General features: G+C 44.2%; 1 protein-coding gene across 2 annotated transcripts in view; it reads right to left on the bottom strand.

Moving 5' to 3' along the window:
* Nucleotides 1–23,756, bottom strand: part of LOC138491399 (autophagy-related protein 16-like) — a 159,680-nt gene that overhangs the window by 7,795 nt on the left and 128,129 nt on the right. For both annotated transcript variants that reach the window (XM_069617906.1, XM_069617905.1), the window contains one exon: nucleotides 14,519–14,770. In XM_069617906.1, the coding sequence (XP_069474007.1) occupies nucleotides 14,519–14,770 (252 nt within the window). The remainder of the gene's footprint in view (nucleotides 1–14,518; nucleotides 14,771–23,756) is intronic.

Raw genomic sequence — 23,756 nt, forward strand, 5'->3', positions numbered from 1 at the left:
TACAAAAAAGAAATCATAATCGCTAAACAAGAATCATATAACCAGAGAATATCACAAGCCAAATCTAGCACTAAAGAATTGTTTACCATCATCAAAGAGCTGGAAACACCTGTCCTAGTCCCAGACACATGTGTGAAAGACAAACAATGGTGCACAAGTGTCCAAAATGCCCTCTCCAACAAAGTCGCAGGCCTACAAATCAAAATTAACAACAAAAAAGAATCCCTAACTAACTCTACTAACTCCACCAACACTCCCCCACGTCCTACACCCCAGAACCCCCTACCCAACCCACTCACCCGCTTCAGCTTTTCCAAAGTCTCCACGTTAGAAGTGGAAAAAAATCATCCTCCGTCTCAAACCGTCAAATTGCCAGGGCGACCCTTGCCCATCACAAATCATTAAAGATGCGGCAAGAGACTTCTCACCGTTCAATACCAAACTCATTAACGCCTCCTTCTCCTCAGGCATCACCCCCAACAATCTAAAAGAGTCCTGGGTTCTCCCCCTACTCAAAAAACCCTCCCTCGACCCCTCTATACCCACTAACTACAGACCCATCACCACCGTCCCCTTCCTGCTCAAAATATTAGTTAAGACAGCCTATATACAAATTCAAGAATACCTTGAATTAAACCAGAGCCTGGGGATCCAGCAATTAGGCTTTAGACCCCAACATGGGACAGAAACCGCTCTCATCGATCTTAAGGCTCAAATTGACACCCTCAGAGATAATGGGAAAACTGCTTTACTGCTTCTTCTAGACCTCTCTGCAGCATTTGATCTAGTAGATCATAAAATTCTTTGCAACCACTTGGACTCGGCTGCCCACTTCTCCCAAGAAGCCATTAGTTGGATTGAGTCGTTCCTGAGCAACAGATCTAGGCGTGTTTTCTCCACCTCAGCATCCGCTGACCCCATCCCCATCACTTGCGGAGTCCCTCAGTGATCATGCGTCTCCCCTACACTGTACAACGTGTTCACAAAGCCCCTGTTTGATGAGCTTGACGGTCTGGGTATCACCTACACCAGGGGTCTCCAACCTTTATGTTAGCTAGAGCTACTTGTAGTGGAGGCCAACAGTGGAGAGCTACTAGCGGGTGATATCGGGGTGGGGATATTTATAAACCTCAGAATTTTTACCAATATTTTTTTGGCTCGATTAGTTCCCCTTTATAAATAGATGGAATAACATATGCCTTAACGAATACATTAAGAAATTCAAAAACCTATTTGTTGCATTATTATTTATTAGTAGCTGTCTCAAAAAGACAGATATTTGTTGGACTACCACACAAATATCCAGTAATTTTTGGGCCTCTTCTTTTGCGTTTTATGCAGGCTTTCTACATGCTAGGCACACTATTGTTTTCCAAATGTGCATTTCATACTTCCATTTAAAAAAAAGTAATTTCCTAATTGAAAAATGCTGCTTGCGTTCACGAGTTTTCTTTGAAATGTTTTCTTTTGTCAGACACCACACATACTCCGTTATTTGCCGGTGAGGTAGCTCAGCGGGTTGAGCGCTCGCTGGTGTGAGCGTAATCTGCAGGTCGCCGGTTCGAATCCCTGCAAGGCCAACTCAGCCTTTCATCCTTCTGAGGTCGATAAAGGAGTACCAATTTTGGTTGGGTGATATTGCATGTAAATATGTGCTCTTTAAAGCGCTTTGGATTAAGGCGCTATGTAAATAACACATCATTATTATTTGTGTGCCCCTCTGTGTTTTAGCACAAGTTATATTTATAAAGATGTTATATGCTTGTCAAACCGGTTAATCACAAATAAATTCTTCTGTTATGCTGACAGCAGTTTTTAGGAAATGATACTGCGGGTTCATGGGTGCCAACTTTTGATTTTCACTACAGGGGCAGAAATATCTCCACCTCAGTCCTGAATATAAGCAAGCAGCCAGCCCAACCCATACCCTGACCAAACACATTGTATAGCACTTGTTTTATAAGGCATTGCAAAAAGTCATGCGATTAACAACCTGTAGTTTTGAATATATAACATCTCAGCATCGGCCTGTCAACCTGCTGAGCTACCCTGGTAGGCTTCTACTGTACAGTGTGTCTATGGATCGCTTAATGTACTAAAAGTGGTTGTACCTGTGTCATGGAAGTGATTTAAAGTGGAAATGTACAGTGTGGAATTTGGAAAGAAGCCACATGAAAGAAATTGCACCATTTTTAAAAATATTATTTTGAACATTTCCAGGCTACTGTGATATTTTCATTACGTAGTCACAATGATCCTGATCCTGCCCTAGCCCCTCCAACATCTCTGGCAAACAAGAGCAGCTTGCTTAAGCAAGACAGTTTCGTGGGGGCACACAAGGCCAACTGTGGTACTACAGGCGGCTTGCAGAAGCAGAACGTGATACTGACATCTGTCAGTGGATTTACAAGCAGCTCCAAGTGGTACAGCAGCCAAGCTCTCTGCCCGCAATTGGGACGACCAGGGTTCGGATCCTGCAAAACGAACTGCAAAACGCGCCATTAAATAATCTAACTTAGGAAAATGTTTATTTTTCGGTATCTTCAGCGCGGGCGACTGAAAAGGCTGAGGCGAGCTACTACTCACCCGCGATCGACTGTTTGGCAACCTCTGACCTACACCAATTACGCTGATACCCAGATCCTCATCCCGTTGATGGGAGATTACAACAAGGATTTGGCCTTGGTGAACAGGGTGTACCTCATCATCCAGGCATGGATGGCCTCCCACAGTCTATGCCTGAATGATGACAAGACAGAACTCATCATCCTCGGATCCACCACAAACCTAAACAAACTGGATCACAACTACACCAGCTTCATCATAGATGGCAACTCTATCAAGTTAGCCAAGGAAGTGAAAACCCTAGGAATCTACCTAGACTCTTCCCTCTCCTTCCACAAACAGGTTAGCTCCATGGCCTCCTCTACAGCCTACACCTGTAAGCTTATAAGAGCAGCCAAACCCTTCCTATCTATCCAGAGTTGCGTCACCCTTGCCAGAGCCCTTGTACTCTCAAAACTGGACTATTGTAACACCCTTTACGTAGGAGCCAACAAATATGTTACAAATAAAATCCAGACTCTGCAAAACAATGCTCTCAGAGCAGCGCTTTGCATCCCCAAGAGAGAACACATTTCCAACTTCAGGAGAGCCCATAATTGGCTTACCACCACCAACAAAACCCGGCTCAAAGTAGACTCCTTAACTCACAAATGCCTCAATAATGCAGCCCCCCAATACTTAGCCGACAGAATAAAAAGATACACCCCCTACAGGCCCTCCATAATTGCCAATGCAAACTTGCTCACAGTTCCAAGGTTCAAACGAACCAAAACGGGCGGCAACAGCTTCCAGGTGAAAGCAGCCCAAAACTGGAACTCCCTGCCATCCTCCTTAAGGACATCTCAAACCTACCCCCACTTTAGACGCAACTACATTCAATGGATAAAGAATAATGACCGATAACGTACCCTGCCTTTGTGAATTATGTAAATATGTATACTTGTAAATTGTAATCATTGCATTTATCGCAACTGGTTTTACCCATGTACACACTGTCAATTACTGTACAGCATTGTAACCAAGCTGAGAATAACCTTGCTGTTCCTGGGCCCTTATACCCACGGGTCTGGTGCGCAATATAAATGAATAAACTAAACTAAACTCAGTCAACCCCACCACACGACAGAGGACTAACCATGGAAAAAGATGGGAAGGAGGCTGGCACAGAAAGTCATGAACCCAATGAGCATTACAGGACATTGGGGTGAAATTCCCCACGAATCAGGCAGCAGGGGGAGGAAAAATAAAAAAAAAGAGGTCCCATACCACTACAGAGGGAAGAAGGATACACAGCCACCATGACTGGGAATTTTGAGGAAGCTGTGTATGAGCAGTGAACAGCAGCTGAAGGAGTACAATAGCAAGTGGGACTCCAGGAACCTGTTGGAATGCTACCCCCAGCCTTGCATTGGTGTGATGTTGAATGCGTCCAGGGACTGACCATGTTCTCGGAAAAGGGATGTAGCATCCTGGCCAAACAAAGAGGCAGATAAAGCCTTTGTGTACCATTTACTATTTACTGACAAAGCCGAGAAAGGGTGGGTAATACTTCTGTGTTTTTTGTCAGAATTCACAGTATGGTTTAGAGAAGTGGATACCAAGCTTCTGAAAGACTGTCAATGTTGAGAAGTTCAGCAGCCGATTCAAAGTCTCTGAGAATTAGTGATTAACAGAGAAGAAAGGTTAATGCAGTGATTCTGAACTATAATAAAGAATCCAGAAGTTGCTGCTGAGGTGAGAAAGTTATGCAATTATTAGTTTCTCCCCAGAAGAGAAATGACACATTGAGTTGCTATGGGACGCCTTTCAGTTCGGCTAAAGTACATCCAAATGTGCTGGACTCCATCCTCTACAAGGGTTTCCTAGGTGATGACCCTGACACGTTTCCTCTAGGAAACTGAAACAACATACTGATTTCATGTACAGAGAAAGGAAGAAAAACCCTCTGAGAATTCCTTGTGTATTTGTCTTCTTGGTGTTTATTCGTCAAACTGCCCGACATAGAATAAGAAGACAGAAGCTGCTATTTTCTCTATTACAACAGCCACAGTCTTCCTCTATAGGCATTCTAAACTAACAAATAAGTGTTTAAAATACGGTGGGTAGGGGGAATGCTTACCAAATGACCTGGTTAAGCTATATAAAGATAACTACTCATTTTCAGTTGGTAGCCCGAGTGCAGGCTTATAAGAGTTGCTTCTATTAGTTTCAAGCATTCCTAGTTATTAGTCCCAAGGTGGAGCTGCTTAGGGTATAGAAAATAATACTACAGCATATTTTCTTAACACTAAGTTTTCAAGGAAATAGATGTTATTGTGATTCATACCACGCACTGCTGCCACTTTCATGGTCTCCATATGGTTTCTGTATAGAGAGGTAAGCTGTCCTTCCTAAATACCTTTCAGTATGTCAGAGCCTCCCAGATCAGCATCCAGAGTGGGAGTTGCCAGCAAGTCTTCTCGACAGAATGGTGGTTGATGGATGACAGGGAGGCCGGAAGATCTCTATAGGAAATCTTGTGGCTGCTGTGACCGGGAGCTCGTCTGAAGCTAGGATAGTCAGCCTCCCAGGGTCATTCCAAGCCAGACTTGCTCCAAAGGTGGTGTGAAGGCACTCAAAGGGATCACCGTCCCCAACTGCCGATTATGGTTGGTATCACGCATGGATATTGATACCTCTTTACCCAATCCCATTGCCCATCAGACTCTGACTGGGTCACGTCTTTCTAGTTTTTCAGGCGACTCCCGGGGGCATGATGAACAGAACAGCCTGGTATCTCCATACGATGAACTACAGTTAGTAGCATGCACTGGACTACTCATACTTCTGGAATGGATAATGGATCCCGGGACGCATCCCCGTTCAGAAAAAAATGACAAGTAGCAAAATGAACCTGGGTCTGACGGATAAGACTCAGCCCAAAACAGGAGGAATGAAGTGGCTCCTCTGGTACACATGAAATATCCTCCCCAATTCAGGAGCCAAATGGAAACCAAACACCAAGCCCACAACCCCTAGACTCAATACAGGAGAGCAGTGGTGGCAGAACTGGAACCAGCAAGGGCCTACATAATAATAGGGGTCTCCAGTGAGCACTCCCCACACCCTTTTTGGACAATAAATTACAGAGAACAGGAGGGAGTTAGAAGAGAAACAATGCCATTAACCGCATGGAAGGTTGGACAGAAACTGCAGTTGGAAAGGGGATGTGGCTTCCAGGCAAATTCTATCCCAGAAGGAAAGGAGATGGGTGGAGAAACAGATCAGAACAAGATTGGCCCAGGGAAGCAGATGACTCGAGTACCCAGGTGGAGCTCAGAGAAATGTCTAAGCAGGAAGGAGAGGGCTATATAAAATTGGGCGAGTCAGTGTGCAGGAAAAGGTGTTCCAGCGAGTTTGGAGGCAGTGAAGGAAGACCAGGGAAGAGTGCGCAGCAGTTGGAGGAGGTATTTGGGTAGAGTTATGGTATGTTAGGTGAGAGTGAAGGAAAGGTGTTGGGATTGAGAAAGTGCTACCAATTTTGTTGTAAATTGAATGTGAAGAAGCAGAGTGAGAGAATTGAATTAGAAAAGAAGCTAGGAGGGAGTTGGCTAGAGAGGCAGATGAGGAGTGAAAAGTTAAGTATGATCAGGAGGGTGGTGGAGAAGTGAGAGGAGTGATAAAACCAGGAGACGAAAGAGTAGAGGTGGAGTAGAGAAGAAGAGTGTCAGCAGAGAGAGCAAAAGACTATCACAAGGGGAAGGGAACACCAGGGCCATCAGACTTCCCTTGCTTAATTCACCTAGTTAGTAACTGAGGGAGCGAGAGGGAAGAGACTACAGCCTTTAGGCACCCTATATGTTAGGGACAACTTAGACAGTAGGGGTACCCTGGCAGTGGTTAACTCCTACTGTATGAAGACCTTGTAGAGTAGGAAGCCTGGGCTAGGGAAGTGGGAGCCTCTTGAGGTGGGAGGGAAACCGTACAGGGACCGCCCCTACAATTGGAGCCCCAATTGTTTTTTTTAGATTTTATTTTATAATAAAAACTCACATGACTTATTGATAACTTTATCACACTATCCAAACTTTGCAAACCTTATTCTGCATACATACAAATCTGGTTAAATGGTCAATTCTAGAGTTGCTGGATAGTTCAGCATCAAGGATAGGGTTAATGTGAATGCCTTCCCCCATGAATATTGGATAGGGAAATGTGCTCTTCAGACTAACAGTTGAGAAGGGCCGATGTATAAAATGGTAGTAATCTATCTGAAATTATACAATTTCTGTGCGGCCGCAGCCATGGATGCTGAAAAATGATAGGGTCACGGGACATACTTCAATTCTGGGCCTACTTTTTGGCCCTGTACAACGTTTCAAAAGAAATTGTGCGCACCAAAGCACTGCAATGTGAGAGTTTGAATTATAAAAGGGGCCACTGCCAGAGTTGCCTCCTACTTCCTTACTTGTTCAATTTGGCTATGGAGCCAATGAATGGCTGAATGTATTATAAGGAGAATTGTCTCATGTGAAGGTGAACATAGAACCATTTTAAAAACAGATGACATCTTAATTTTGATCTCCAACTCCCTGTTCTACCCCTTCTTGAGCATCTCACCAATTATGGGAAAATCTTGGGGTACAATCCTAGAATCTCCTGCGATTCAAAATCATGTTTCAAAAAACATTTTAGGATATTTAGTTTTAGATGAGCAAGAGACAGCAAATAAATATTGGGTAAAATAATAGGGAAAAATAGGGGTGATAAGAACCAGGCTAATGAAGCAGCTCTGATCAAATATCAAAGTGGTGCTTCAAAAATTAAACAAAAAAAAGAATAAATGCAAAAATCTTGGCCTAACCCGGTTCAGTAAAACTCATGCAATAAATATGGCACTGTAAAAAAATACTTAACAACTTTTATGATCATCATCACCTCAATGTCCTAGATTTGAGGAAAATATCAAGAACATTGTGGCCCTTAATACAAGTTTGGCGGCAATTCCAGAGAAATTATCACCAAACTCGTTTACCCTCAGCGCCGCTGTTATTCTCACGAAAACTTCCTGATTACAAGTGGCAGGATGATGAGTCTAAGCCCTATTGCAGAGTCTTTAGGACTACATGGTGATTTTCAAGGAAAAAAATGCGGGTGCTAATTCAGCCAGAGTAATTCTTCCAGAGGAAACATCTCCAGCTAAGTGCTGGAAGTATCTCCTGTGCATTACTTCCAAACTCGTAGCATGGCACCACCATATTTGTAATGAACCCCTATGTGTTTTCTGTATGAGAAGATAGGAGAATGCCGGCTGAAATTAAACCATTTGTTTGGGAGTGTTACTTTTGCTTCGAGAACTGCCCATTACTGGACATGAGACAGCGGTGTGTATTGAACTGCAAGAAACTGGAACAAAAGAAAAAAGTCTGCCAAAATCATATGCCATGCGAGTCCCAACTTTTGCTGGCTTCCCTGTTCTTGTTTTACTTTACTTGTGTGGGCAGAGGGAATTCTACTGAAGTCCCCCTGGGACCTTGTTTACGATGTGCTGCCCTAGTATCCCATCCCATATTGCTAACAGGGCAGGGGGGGGCTTTTTAAGCACCCCATGTTGGTCCCAGGTTGATAATATCATCCTACAAGTGTAAAGGGGAGTAGACAGGCGGCAATTTAGTTTTACCAGGGGATCACTCAATTTGACCACATTAGTAGCCCAATGTACAAGTATGGTAGCCATTGAGATACTAATTTATGTTTTAAGTCCTAGCTGTAGTGTGACGAATCACATGTATTTGTCCCTTTTGCCCAAGGGGGAGCAGCTCACTTTGAGGATAGGACGGTGAGCCCGCTCTGCAAGGCCCTCCCTAGGGGTCGAGGCAAGTGGGACCTCACTGGGAGGGACTCCCCCTTTGGGGACAAAGACTACTGTTCCTTTGAGGAACTCCCTAGACCAAAGCTGCATATATGGGACTTTCCACTATAAGGAACAATGTGGCATCTTTACATTTGGCTGAAGGCAATGCAATAAGAAACCAATATGAAAAAGGAGATCTCTTTAAGGAGAGGCGTGTATTTTTTATCTGGGACAAAATCAGTGAAGGAGAAAAGGAGAGTATTGTACGCAGGGGAAACACCCTGACATCACACCTGGTGGAGGCAGAGCCGAGGAAGATTGCAGAGCCTGCGACTTCCGAGCGAACGAAGAACGCCAGTGCGGAACGCTGGAATATGCAACTGCAAAGAAATCGTTGTGAAGAGGAAGATAGGAGTCATGTACCCGTCTGCAGCGTGGTGGGCGGGATGTCGAACGATGACGCAGAGATCACTGTTGCTGGAAGTGTGAACATCTTCCTATCACCAGAACCCTTGTATAGCAGTAACCCAATGAGAAGCTCAGAACGGTACGCCGAAGAGAGTGAAGAGCGAGAAGCCTGATACCAAAGAGCTTCCCTGAGCGAGCGCGGAGCCTTGCAACCTTCCCCTGTAGACAGAGTGGTATCGGGGAGCCAGGAGAAGCGGGAGGTTGCCAGGGCATTTTTATATTTATGAAGAAACTCGTCCCAGTCCTAAGGACGACATATTAAACCTAAGACTGTATAATTGAAATGGTGAAAACCAGAAAAAGCAAGTAACAAATAACCCATTTGAGAAAGACCAGTATTATATGAAGAGAGAAAATTGTCCCAGTCCTGCTGACAAGTTGTCACTAGAAAGACCAGTTAACAAGAGACATGAAAAACCTATAAAAGAGGGATCTAACCATCCCGGCTGGGTAACAAACAGACTGGCAATAGGTTCCCTAGGAGGAAGGGAAGATACCCTATGCCTTCATAGTTGAAGACTGGATAAAGAATAACAAGTCACATAGTGAGAGACAGGAAATAAAACGGTCAAGTGAACAAGATAAAAGAGGAAACAACCCTAAGAAAGAGAATAGATGACAAGGAGGACCTAAAAAGGGAGCAAGACAACCCCACACTAGGAAAGCCTGAATTAAAAGACTGGAAAGAGTTTGCAAGTTTAGAGTGGGAAGACATTCATAATTCCACAGAAAACACAAAACCTCAATATTTTTGAAGAACTACAAGAGTGGATCAAAGAGAGTATCCTAGAAGATGTTAAGAAATATATGTACCAAGGAGAGACCTGTACATAAAGAGACTTTCAGAAGAGAAGACCAGGGGAAGAGAGACATTTGCTTGGTCTATTTCATTTAGTTATATATAGTGGTAGGGTCAGGTAGAGTTAGCTTGGATGGAGGTCATTTTTACTTTGCACTTCCCGACAACTGAAGACCACCTTAAGTTCCTTCAGATAGGCAGAATATTCCCTCTGGCAATAGGGAAAGATAGGTTTTATTTCTAGAATGTCATTAAAGATAAATCAGAATGTGCTCATTTTTTCCGACGACTCCCTCTGACCCACCACACCAGCCATTTTTTTCGTTATCCCTTTCCCTGCGTGGACAAAGAGGCAGGCATTAAATAACATCTATGTTGACAGAGGCTCACCATGAGCTTGGCTTTGAACCCTCTAAAGTGGTATCAAACGGGTTAGTCTGTTTTTCTGCCCCAGAAATACCCAGAACATATCTAGTGCAGTTGGACCAGAGTATTTGGCCGGTTTTAGGGACAGAATGATTGGCTGGCTGCCAAAACCCATGTATGTTTGCCTGGCCTGAGACTGGAATGCTGGCTTGCGCCAGCCCCTGGAGACCCTGTACATTCCTCAGATCTGTAGAATCTTAACTGAATCGCTGGAATATTGCCACAAAGATGGGCTGCTGCATTTGAGGTTGCCATTTAGCCATTTTGGCTGGACACTGGTTCCTTTGTCCATGCCCTGGTTTCTTCATAAGGTTGCCGGAAGTCCATCTTGGTCTTTTCCTTACCCTACCATATATCCTCCTTGCGGTCTAGGCTGACTGTCCTGTACTGGGACAGTTTCTGGTTCGTTGCTAGGCTGCTTCCCTGCAAAATCCCCCTGGACCATGTGGTTTGCGGTATGGAGTGTCTCTAATCTACGACAGTTGAGGAACGCTATTATCCCACTTCAACTCCACCTTGGGCTTTTCTGGGTCACTGCCATCCACTGCCTTAGTGCTCGATTGTTATTTGTTGGCTGGCTAACCAGTCTTGCACCTCAAGCTGCCCTGGTGCCCTTTGTTGGGTCACCCTCTGTCTCCCTCGTGCCTTCTTTGACATTGTTTCTACTCATGGCTGGTGAGTTGTCCTCCTGGAACACAGATTCTTCTTATTTTTGTCTGTCAGAGTCATATGGGGTTCAAGTCCCTGTACACTGGATCCTTGTGCAAACCTGTAAAAGTAGCCTTACACTTACAGGTTCTCCTTTCATTTCCCATATCTCAGTCATGGGTGACCTAAGTACTTATCCCCAGGTTCTGGACTCCTGCTATGTTCCTTGGAATCCTCTTCAGGGGTCAAATGAGCCTGGGTACTCCCACTACAGTGATTTGCCATTGACCTCAATTGACCCAAATCCAGTTTGTCATCCATCATTATCTGGCTGGCTGGCGTTTGTTGTGACTTGGCTACACGTACTGGGTACTACAAGGACTTAAGTGGCTTTAATCGCTAACCGCAGCTTGCTTATCAATGTTGTCACGTTATTTCCTAGGGGGAAACATTTACAAACTTTCAAACTCCTCCTAAAATTACTAAAAGTGGTAGTTAAGTGAACATGGATTTTATTTTGTGGACCCCAGTGCCAAAGTGGATTTTACATCAAAGACCTGATTTTTAGCTGGCACCTGGGATTTATTACGGACTTTCACGTACTAAATTAATGCACTGCACTTGTGTTGATTGACATTTATTGGGTTACCGTAGCTAACTTTAGTTATATTTTACACACCCATTTCTAGGAGTATACGGAGACCACTTAGTTCTGGTATTATAGGCTAAATTTGGATCTAACATTTGATGGTACTCTGGACATTATTTAAATTGTTGAACCCCTTTAGTTCCTCTTAGCACTAAACTCAATTATAAGTTTTCCGGTCTATTGTATATTAGAGGATGGGTGGAAATATTTCGACCATACATATATTGATTTTTATTGTGTGCTGCCTAGATCGAAGTGAATAACGTTTCTCCTCATCATTTTTCTTTTGCAGGTCATACAGTTAGCTTTAGAATTGGGCAGAGTCTGCCATAATTCTCTTCAAACTTAAGTATATGTGTATATATACATTCTTCTAGTGTAAAGTACCTATTTGAACTGAGGCTGTTTTATTGTATACATTTTCTTATAGGGTTTTTAGTACACAGAGTACCTTACACAAATAAGAACAAAAGAACCATTTCATTCATATCTACAATTTCATGTTACAAAATACAAAATACTAAATTTAAGTTTCAGAATGATCAACAGTACAATCTTTCAAATAATTGCACATAAAATCTTTGGAATAAATAAGCATGAAATACTAGTATATAAGAAAAAAGCATCCTACTATTAAATTCTAGAGAACTAAGAGAGTAACCTTGGTCTATCACTGCTTGCAACTCTTCAAAGATTCATATAAGAAACGTTGACAAGGCCAATGTAGTTGATATACAAACACCCATCACAAGTCTATTCCAAACGCTAACTGACGGGACTTCTGACATAGAATGGACGTTAGGACCTAATAATTCATGCCCAAGTTGAATAGGGCTTGTACATTCCATTACTGCATGATATAAGGACCCCAAAGGCTAATTCCTGCAAAGTCTGCAAGCTCTGAGTTCTTTCGGAATCCCTACTTTAGGCCTGATCACCTCAAGTGTTGGTAAGCAGTTGAAGCTAAATTTTATATACCAAGCCCATAGTGTTTTTGATTGAAATGGACATATATAGGGTCTGATATCATCGTTAGGAGTATAATGAAGGCCATTAGTCCCATACAATTTTAGTCTTTGAAAATCGATAAGATCAGATACTTTTGTCCCACCTTTTAATTTTTGTTTTAATCATTACCTGAGAAAATAAGATAGAAATGTCTGCAAGCACCATAAACTTCAAACACCGTTTATAACATTTTGAAAAGAATCCTTTGGAACCATCCTCGAGCATTTCAGATAGAGTAACACAAGTGAACATTTCTCACAATTCAAGATTTGTTTTGCACTAAAGAATGGCCTTCTTCATATACTGTGCCCACCAAGACAATAAGCCAAATTCTAGCTGAATAAAACGAATAGGTACGGATTTCGGTAATCCCCTGACCTCCTTCAAAACATAACCCTCAAGACTGCCCAGGTATCTTCTTGATGAAAATAAAGTCAGTTCCGAGCCATCTAAACGCATTGGGGTAACCTAAAGACGATACAATTTTAACTAAGGAATCAGGGGAAAAAGCCCAAAACTTGCAGTTGATCACTTTCAGCAAAGAGATGCAAGATCTCACCTGCTCCTCCACTTTCTCCTTATATTTGAGAAGAGCACCTTTAGCTGAAAACACAAAACCTAGGTAGATCGAAGGTCCAAACTCCCTAACACCTACCTCATTTATAAACCACTTGTATCTCTTACATTTTAGTTTTGCAGTTACTGTCATCACAAATGATTTAGTAGAGTTTATCTCCAAATGGTTATTTTTTTTAGGAATAGTGTAGCTCCATTCAAGGACCTTTGCAAACCAGCTCGGGTGTAATCCATCAAGATTAGGTCATCTGCGTCACCTAAACAGTACATGTGCTCACTCCCACATCTTGGAGGATAACCCCCCCCCACCCCCAATGTTTGTATTCACTACATAAATCCGCCAAGTATAGGTTAAACAATGTAGGTGCAATAATACAACCTTGGCGGATTCCTCGACCCAAAGATATTGGGCTGGACAAAGTTCCATCAAAGACCTGATTTTTAGCTGGCACCTGTGATTTATTATGGACTTTCAGGTACTAAATCAATGCACTCCACTTGTGTTCATTGACATTCATTGGGTTACTGTAGCTAATTTTTGTTCTATTTTGGGACTAACTGTACCTATCCACCAGCTTCCTCCCCTCTCTTGAGCAAAGACTAGACTATTCTGCTATTGCTATCCATAGTGAGTTTGGCCTATCTTTTAGATGCAACTCTTTCTTGCCGTTAGAACAGATGGCTTCACACCCGTCAAAAGGCGGCGGTGGAAAAATTCCCCCCAATATATCCATTAGGACATTTTCTAAGAAATGGACTGGTAGAATCTTGTAAGTTAATCACAGATGAGATGAACATGGAAAGTTGTTCACATAACAAGAGAGGACAGGGACAGAATGCTTGTCATTAAAATACCAGTGTGAGTAGGTAAGTATTTGTAGATGTACCCAATCCAGTATAGTAGATTTGAACTTGAGGAGTACAATGGAAAAGGTGTTACTTAGACATTACTGGTCCAGCTAGAAAATAAGCAGGTTGGGATATCAGACAGTGATGTGGGCTGACTCCCACCACAATTGGTTGACTGGCACCAGCACTGCACCAGGCTTCTGCCTTGAGTGCACACCTCCCTGCCTCTTTCCCGAGTGAGCACCTTTCTCTTTGCCTTGGGTCAACTACTCCCAGTTTCGCTCTCGAGGGGGTGAAGCTCCCTACGTAACCCGTGTGTGGGCAGCTACTACTCTCCCATCATGGCACATGTTTACCTGTATGTTTCATCTGTACGTTTACCTGCCAGCTACTTCTCCCTTGTCATGCCAGCCACTACCTCAACCTCGGGGTGTAAGACTTGCTGCCTCTTTCCCATAGGTATACATCTCAATGCCTCTCCCTGCTGGGTATATAATGTCATGGTACTGCTTTAGTTTGCATCACACTGCATGTGTAGCCCCATTCCTCCATCTACAGTGTAGGGCAAGTTGTATCTTCCAAAACCCAGTGTGTATTGCTCCTAGGCTTCCAGTTGGGCGTCCATCTCCATACCTCTTAGCCAATATCTGTTTCCCCCACCTCCTCCAGCTGCCCCTTTCTTCTAAGAGTTCCTTACATTTCTTCCTCCTCGTTGCACCGATTGAGTCTGTCAGCCTCAAGGGCCTTTTCTTCCATCCACTGTGCCACAAGCTCCTTGTTCTCACTCTCGGTCCTCTGGCGCTTTTCATCCAAAGACATGTAAGTGAGCTGCAGAACACTGTGCTCATCCTGCAGCAGCTGGTATTGTCTTTCAAGCTCCTCCACATAGGCTTCCTGCTCTAAACACCTCCTGGTTAAGGATGAGATGTCATGCGCCTGCTTGGAAATCCTGTGACAGAAAGAGAGTAGATTAACTTCACGAATCCAACAGGAACACGCTTAGATACCGACAAGTACTCTTAGCTACTAATGCCAAGCTAGAAGTAGAATTGTGTGTTGAATTCGTACATGGATTGCTCACTGAATACTGACAAAGGGGAAAGTCCACTTAACATTGCCCCTTTCCTGAGTCAAAGCACAGTCCACCATTCAAAGAGAAGCAACACTCTCCAAACTGAGTTCTAAGAATGCCTTTCCCCAACTGTAAATAGGAAGAGGAGCACTGTTAAAATGACAACCAGGTTTATTTACAGTACTCAAGAAGGCCAAAGATATCACAACAGCTATTAACCAACTAAAGCACAAAGCAGAATACATGCAAGTAAAACAGTTATGAAAAGAGAATCTCCTCATACCACACAGTCTTTAAAAATAGCCATTAAATAGGCTAGAGGCACAGCTTGCTGGCTTGTACACCAGTACCAAATTCAAGTGCTCAATGGGCCACCTTTGGCAAGCAAAACTGTCAAGAGGAACACAATAATGGATTACATTGTCCAATAAAAACTCTGATCATCATCTTTATCAATCATGTTAGTTGATAAAGGAGAGCAGCCGCAAAAGTCAGAATATACTTGCTTTTATAATGCACTAGCAAATAGTACCTGTTCTCCAAATGGGTTCTGTGGACAGACATGACAACACTCATCAAGTGTTGAAAATCAATGATACTGTAGGTCGCTGTTCTGATTCGCTTATCCCTTGATGTGTATTGCACTCTGAAGTTAACTGCACTGAGAATGGGTTTGTGTGGCTGGCTGACACCACGGAGGAGCCGTTGGGGGGGAAGGGAGGATTGGTGTGTTGCTGCATACTGGGACCTACTGTGCTCTTTCCCCACCTGTTGCCTCACCCTGGCGTGGTGCAGTTCATTCCGGTGCAAATGTCCCAGAAACAGTGCATTCTAGGGTTGAGGACTGGTCCTTCTACGACCACATTGATGTTTCGCCGATTTCCAGCAACCGTCTCATGTGTGGAGGTTCTGAAATCCAGGGAAAGGGGTGGGTGTCCAAATGTTATGTAGCCAGTAATATCCGGAGGTAACTATGCAAAATGTGGTGCAGATTGGTGAAACGGTGTGGAATTAAATCAGGAACAATGCTTCTTCAAGCCACAAACCCACAAACAAATTTAGAGTTTTGCTAAAATCCGGCGAAAGTGGTGAGGTGCCCAAATGTCATGTAGACAGGTAACTATGCAACATTTGGTGCAAAATGGTGAAACTGTGTGGAACGCTCCACCAAGCCACAAACCCAGCCACAAACCCACAAATGTTCACTTTTATAAATATAGATAGATAGTGCTGGATCACCAGGACCATACACAGAGCAGAGTGTCATTAGTACTATGCTGTGATGAGTGGCTGGGCGGGCTCTGCAGGGCGCAAACAACCTCACACTTGTAAAAAAGGTTCAATCCATCTTAAGGAGCTGCTTTTTTCAACTACAAAGCAAGTGGTGCATCACACCATACCTGACCTTCACGTACAGACCATGACAGTGATCGCACTAGCACACAAGATTAAACTACGCCAATAGCCTCTACTTGGAGCGCCTGGATTACCTACTGAACTGGTTACAGAGTCCAAAAACGTTGTGGCTAGGCCTCTTCAGAGACAAAGGCACAAACACCCCAGCAATCCAAATATATTGGTGGCTCTTGATTAAACAGGATTCATTAAAACTCCTATGAATAGCTTACCACGCCGTCCATGGTAGGGGCCCAAATTCACCACAAGGAAATGCATCCACTACAAACAATTGAGAAAGCTCCCAACAGCAACAGTGCTTTAGTGACACTGCCACGCTTCAGGTGGCAACACCAGCGAAGATCTTCCTTCTCTTTTCTCTCAACCATACTCGGAGGAAAACCACCCGGCCTTCAGAAAATCCCTTAAAGCCCAGCTATTCAAATGACATCAGCACAAAACAAATCATCCAATAGACGCCCACTCTTAGTAACATCAATCAAATGGAACCTCCTCTCGCAAGTTACATGCCACGAACTTTCACACAAATCATCAGCCGAGGAGTAGGGTCCTCAAACGGAGTGGCACTGATACTCTCTCTACATGCAACATGCCAGTGCAAAACATGTCAGAAAAGGAGAAGGGGAGACTGGACTCATTCGGGTCAGTCACTCCAGACCAACAATCTCAAACCCAATGGTTCCCTCTTGATTAACCACTCCGCTGTTACCCTCTAACTGACTCACAGCTTCATCTCTTTCCACCTTACATTACTCACGCAGTCAATGCACGTGCAAGGTAGCAAGCTATCTACAAACACAATGTATTAAAGAAGAAACATCACTGGTCACTTTTCTAGCCCTATCATAGACCCACACAAGCAGCTAACTAGGTCCTTGCAGCGCAGACTTAAACAGATCAAACTTGGGCTCTCCCTTTTAGATGAAACTCATACCCCCAAGGTTTCTCAACTACTACCTGCCTAGAATAGCACCAACAACCAAGATTTGTGTACTTGGGGCTTGGAAGCCTCAACCCACAGGATACACATCTGCCTTTCCCACTATCCTACTAACAAACCCCCTCCCTCTTTCCTTGCAGGGAGACCCGCAAAGAGGCCGCCAAAAGAGAAGTTGCGAGCAATGCAGTACAACTTTCCATTACGCAGAAGACCAGGCGGAGGGTGCAGGCGGAGCTGCCTATGATGCATGCCTTTAGGCAGACCTTTAGGGCAGTAGCAAACACTGAAACAAGAACTACAGATGACATCATGCAAACGAGTTTTATAGGAACAGCTGCTGAATAAGGGTCTCTTGGGCCATAAAGATACATGTGCCATTTGGAAGAGCTGATGATGAACGTCTCCCATGGCTGACTGAAGGGGCCAGATTCAGATCTCCAAGCTCTGTGTGGTGGAAGACGGGAGCCCTTGACACATCCAGTGAGAAACGGGCTTGATGCACAGGAAACATTCTTTTTTTGGGGGGCAGAGGGGGGAATTCATTATTATTTTCTATAAAGCATGAACATGACATGAATGCCAAAGACCTGTACACTTTAACATGTACAAATTATTAAGAAATTGACACATATGAAACATGTAATACAGGGTCTATTCATTAGAGGTTGTGGGTTGGCAATACCTGCTCATGACTCCAGTAGAATGGTTATGGGCTGTGCCCTCCGGAGTCATCATTGGTATTCCTTTAAACGCCTACTCTCTAACCTGGTGTAGTTGTTTGCATTATATTGCGCTGAATGTCATAAGTGCTGGCGCTGGATGGGTGTCGGGTAAGGGTTGTCGACATGGGCATAATTATAGGGGGGGGGGACAGGGGGTTTTGTCCCCCCCAACTTTTGTTGCATGCCATTTTATACCCGACATCTTTTGGAGGGTGGGCAGCTGCATATTTCTCTCTGTCGGTGTCGCTCAGCTTTTCATGTTTCTTTGACATCATTGGCAGACCCTGTGCATGGCGCCTGAATAAACTGCAATACTGCCACGCACCACCGTGCCATCACCAAGCATTGCCTTCCCACTCCTGGGAAGTGGGTAAGCTTGGGAAATAATTTGCTTGCGCTGGCTGTGCTAATGCTAAATAGAAGTGCATGGGGCTGGGGTTTCTGATAAGGAGATTGGAACGTCGAGTTAACGTAGAAAACAAAGTGACATGCCTGTATTGGCAGCGTCAGAGGGGGTATATTCTTTTTTCATCCATTTACTATCCGGGTTGGTAATGGTGGAAAATCCTTTAGTGTTCCATCTTCCATTACCAACCCAGATAGTAACAACACATTGGACGATATTTAGTTGGCTGTTTATCAGCCAATGATATTCGTTATAGTGTGGTGGGGTGATGGGCACGCTGCGCGCACTCCTGCGTGGGTATGCGCAGCCACCTCCTTCTTCCTGTTCTGGACTGTTCTATATGCTGAGGCACCCTGGTCCCTGAGAGGCACGTGCACAGTGTGTTTGAGCTCCCCAGGTCACAGTGACGTTGTGGCCTGCTTGCCTTGCGGCCGAAGCTTCTGATTCACAGGACTCAGGAGTCAGGACAGCCCCACCCAGGAATCGAATGAACAACAGGTAAGAGAATGCGCATTGTGTATCACTATTTTATTTTTCATGTTTTTCTTTTGTTGGCACAGACCACAAAATGAAGTTTGTGGTCTGTGCTCACTGACAGTGACATGACACTCGTCATGTAGTCGTCGGAGATTAAAAGAATGACAAATGACAGCAAGAGGCTGGCCTGGAGGCCTTTGGCTACTCCACGCTCAGATTCAGGATGCCATGAAAAACGGCACAGAGCATTGACATATGAAAAGTGAGAGGTAAGGGCTTGTGGTAATGGGGCTAAAGACAAATTCGACAAATATGAAAGGCAATTCTAAATGACAGTGAAACATATGTGATAAAGGTGAAACTCCCGGGCGACAGAAAGGAAAAAATGCAAACATCACACTCAATTTGTGGGGTGTGTTTGTGAATTTAAGACTGGTTCAAGCTAAGCGCTCAGATGACATCTGTGGAAGATGTTCTTTTCATGAACTTCTTCTGATTGTCATTTAATTAGCTCTGCCACCCAATTCCCCGTCCAGACCCCCTCAGCTTCATTAAATGCATCTCAAACGAGTACAAAAAAAGAGCCCACAAGTTACCCTTAGTTAGCATCACTAGCTTCAACACAGTCCTGATTTTTCACTTTTCAATCTGTGATTTGTGGTCCATCTTTGACAATGGAACGAATGAGACAATCTGAAGGGGGAGGAGGGGCAGAAATGTTTTGTTCTCTCGCTCAGGATGGAAGGGTGTGATCTGACATAGCGTAGCTTGATTCACTTCACCCCAATGCCTTCTAGGCTTTTTAGGTAGGATGAGTTTGTTAATAAAAGGAGAGTTAGAGATTGGGCTATATTTCTCTGGGTAAGTGGGATGTGAAGGTTATGCTGCAACAGGGACTTAAGCGGAAAACGTTGGTTGGGTTTATAATTCTCACACTCGTGCACCGTGGCGGGCCAAGCATGGTCTGTGCTTTGAAGGTACAGAATCTTATGTACACGGATGTTGCGGACGGTAGGTGACTGGAACCATCTATGTAGGTTGCATGAGTCTTTCCTATTAGTCGTAGTTCGCTGTACATTCCCCAGGTGTGTACTCTGTATACATACAGCATTTAACCGTGTATTCAATGTTTTTACACATTATCGTGCTAGTGCTGGCCCTGTTGAATTCTCCCAAAAGTCAATACTGTGTTTTTTGGTGCAGAATTTGCATTTCTGACAAAACGCCCCCAATTTTGCAAATCTGGTTGTTTCAAAAAGGAAATGATTGGTCTAAAACAATATTGTTTTCTCCAAACAACCCAATTTAATGAAACGATTCTTCAAAAAATTATATAATTTAGAAAACTCACATTTTATCTGAAATTAATTGACTCCAATGTAAAGAAGCAATTTGCTAAATCCATTGAACGGGAAAATAGTTCGCAAGTTGCATTTTTCCGAAATGCAGAAATATGGCGTTTTCTATCCCATTTTGGAGGGGAACAGAGTTTGCCCAGTTGCTCAAACAGGAACCTGGTTTTTAGCTTTGGCTATTAGGTAGATTGTTAGGCCAAAATTATTGCATTGAATTACAGATAGGAGGGAGCTGGAATATGAGGAGGGACACGGCCTGTGGGCTTTGTTTATTCATCCACTCATTGACCGCCCATGGCCATAATAATCCTAGACACCATTCTAAGCACTCCTACCTGTCCTAGCCCAAATTTTGTATTATGCCTATATGCTTGTTTGGGTCAGTGCCCTGGTGGCAATAATCAAACACCAGCTCCTTCAGCCTGCTTGCAGGCCCTCTTCAGTTAGAGGGGGCGCCGCAGGCTTTTTTACTGTTGTCAATGCAGTGAACACTAAAGACCATCTGTGGTGTTTTACGTTTCAGAAGACTTGGGTGTTTAGCGAAATGAATTTTAAAGATGCCCACCAAACTTATGAAAGTTCTAAAAGAGCGTTGGCAATGGACTTTTGTTGTGTAGTAATTTAGTCGTATCCCTCAGCGCTGTCACTGTCCGCCCCTTTCTTTCAGTTATCATGATGTCCCGCCCCCCCCCCAACATTTTCAGCAAAGTTACTCTGGTTGTAGAGAGGGGTTGCAGCAACAGACATTGAGATCAAGTATGAATGCAGGCATAACAGACAAAAGGAACAAGTGTGGCCACCAGAGATCACGGGTGTCAATTTCTGAGGACGGATCCCTGCAAGCTGTGATCCAGTCCATTCGCTGCATGATGAAGTAGGTATCCGCATAAATGACGGGAAAAAAAGCCACGAATGGTACATTTGTTCGAATTTCTGCCGTTTGAATAGTTTTAACAGCCGAAAAGCTTGAAAAACATACTTTTCGTGCAATTATATCAAACAAGGAGAGCGAGTGTTGCGAGGGTGTCCCCCGCACCCGATACGAGAATGCCCCCCCAAAAAAAGGGGTTGTGGGTTACCAGAAATGTCCGTGGGAGAAAAAAACGAAAGTCATTTTCGTTTGAATGACTTTAGTTTTTTTCTTCCTCGGACATTTCTGTTTCGATCAAATCATGAACACCCAATGATGTGCAAAGGCTGACAGATTCAGAGCACCATAAAACAGAAAAGAGAAGAGCCAATGCTTAAATACATGAAGTAGCACACAGCAAACAACATGTTGGGTCTTCCAACTGGCACCAAGATGCCTGCCAGACCCCTGAAAGGTTTGAAACACTACAGACTCACATGCAGAGGTGCAAACAAGGGAGGAAAGGTAATCAGCCAATCACAAGGCACAAGAATGAAAAAAATAAAATAATGAAACCCACATGGGAGCAAAACAAAAGAGTGCCACCAAAAAGCCTATACAAAGCCAGAAGAGAGAGCAAGGAGATGCAACTTCAACGACGGACGTGCCTCGCCTGATTCTACATCTTCAGCTACTTAAACAGCTGATTCAGGGTAAGCCTGTGTCTAGCTGTATTTATTTGGACGGTGGCTCAGCGTTGCAATCGGAAATTGGACTTGCTTTCATTTTATTCTCTCTCAGCTCACACAAGCAGCTTGCATTATCCATCGAGCCGCAATCTGCTTTCCTGCAATTAATTGTGTGCTTTTTGGTATATTTGTATCAGCACTTCTACATTGCACAAAGCTTTCCAAGATGGCCGCACTAGGATTCCTGTGAGCCTTCTTCTTGCCAGGCCCAGCTGCCCCTCCCATTGGCTGCCCTTGGCTTCATCAGCCAATCGTTGCAACTGGTAGGCGGGAGCCGGCCCATCTCCTAAGGCCCATCATGAGGCCCCTGTCTGCTCCCTGTCCGCTACTTGTGTCTTGTTCCACAACCCAACACCTGGTCCACCATGAAGTTGCCACCTCGCTCTGCATTGGAAACTGGACTATCAAGACACTCACCACATTTACTATGGGTTAGTTCTGTCCCTCCGATACCCTTTCCCTTTTCTTTGGACTCAATTCCTTTCTCTGCTTGTACGCCCAGACTTCGCTCTCAAATCCTTTACATTCCTGCACCCAAATCTAGCTTCTGACTCCTACTGTAATTCTAATCCTGCTGTGCTTTTGCATTTATTTTTGAAAGTCAAACCTAGCTGTGCTTCTGCATTTATTTTTAAAGGTCAAATTTAGCTGTAGTTTTGCTGTGCCCTTGTGCAGACCTGCTGTGCCCTTTGCTTGTTTTTCATTGCGGCTCTGTAACTTTTCTGTAACCTGCTAGCTCAGTGACTGCACATACCGCTGTGCTTGCCTACTCTCCCCCCTGCTCCTCCCTCTGCTCACCAATGGCGCTTTCTATTTCTCCTATCTACTCAAACTGTTTCTCCATCAACTATCCTTTCCTTCTCACTAAGTCAGGTAGGAAGAAGTTAAAAAAAGCTAACCTCGGCAATCAACCCAGGTCTCCCTATTGCTGACACCTATTTCAGCGCTTCCTCCAGACAGAACCTCACCGATATCCTCTTTGTCGTTCCTTCGCCAGATCTATGGACTCTTCATATGATCTCTGTGTTCTGTCCTGTCTCCTCTCCCATTAATGGCGGCACACACTGAGAAGCCCATATGGCCCCCTGTGACTCCTCTAAGGTTATCATTAATGCCTACCTAAATGGCACCGTCGTGATACAAGGCCCTCCGGCCAATCTCCTCTTTGACAGGCGCTTCCCTCGCCTCATCAATTTCCTCTCTTCTCCTGCTGTTCCCCCCCCCCGGCTTCCTTGCCCTCTCTTTCCTCCTCTTCTGCCCCACCTCAGGCTCCTTCCTCACCTCCGCAGGGCGTACCCCTCCAGGAAGGCCTTGAAGGCTGGCAACCTTTTTCATCTCTCCATCCTCAACTCTCGCTCTGCTGTCACACTCCTCTGACATCTGCCACCTCCTGGAAGAAGTTGACCTTGATGTCCTTGGTCTTGCCGGGGCATGGTTCACAGCCAGGTCTGTTGTGAGCTTTGACACCCTCCTCCCTGATGGCTACAAGATCCTCTCCGCACCCAGATCCACCCGGTCCGGAGGGGGTGTAGCCCTGATCTTTCCCGAGTGGATTCCTACCTCTATCATTGCCACGCAAACATACTCCTCTTTTGAATGCCTTGTCTGCAGGCTCTCTCTCTCTCTCTCTCTCTCTCTCTCTCTCTCTCTCTCTCAGAGTTTATTTATTTATTTACATATTTGTTACATGCCGAAAGCTCGCAAGCATCAGGGTATGACAGAGACACCGAGACGGGAAGTTCACAGGACAGTACGAGGAAGAAATGAAGAGAGGAAGAAAGTAGGTTCTACATGAGATCTATGGACACCTAGCCACTCGCTTACTGTTGCTACACTATCGACCCCCTGGTCAAATCACCTCATTTCTCTATGAGTGGGCAGATCTCTCCTCCTCCCTCCTGGCCTCAACCACTCAATTCCTCCTTCTAGGTGACCTCAATATTCACCT

This window comes from Ambystoma mexicanum, chromosome 10 (genome assembly GCF_040938575.1).
Source record: "Ambystoma mexicanum isolate Mex_15411 chromosome 10, UKY_AmexF1_1, whole genome shotgun sequence".
Taxonomy (NCBI): domain Eukaryota; kingdom Metazoa; phylum Chordata; class Amphibia; order Caudata; family Ambystomatidae; genus Ambystoma; species Ambystoma mexicanum.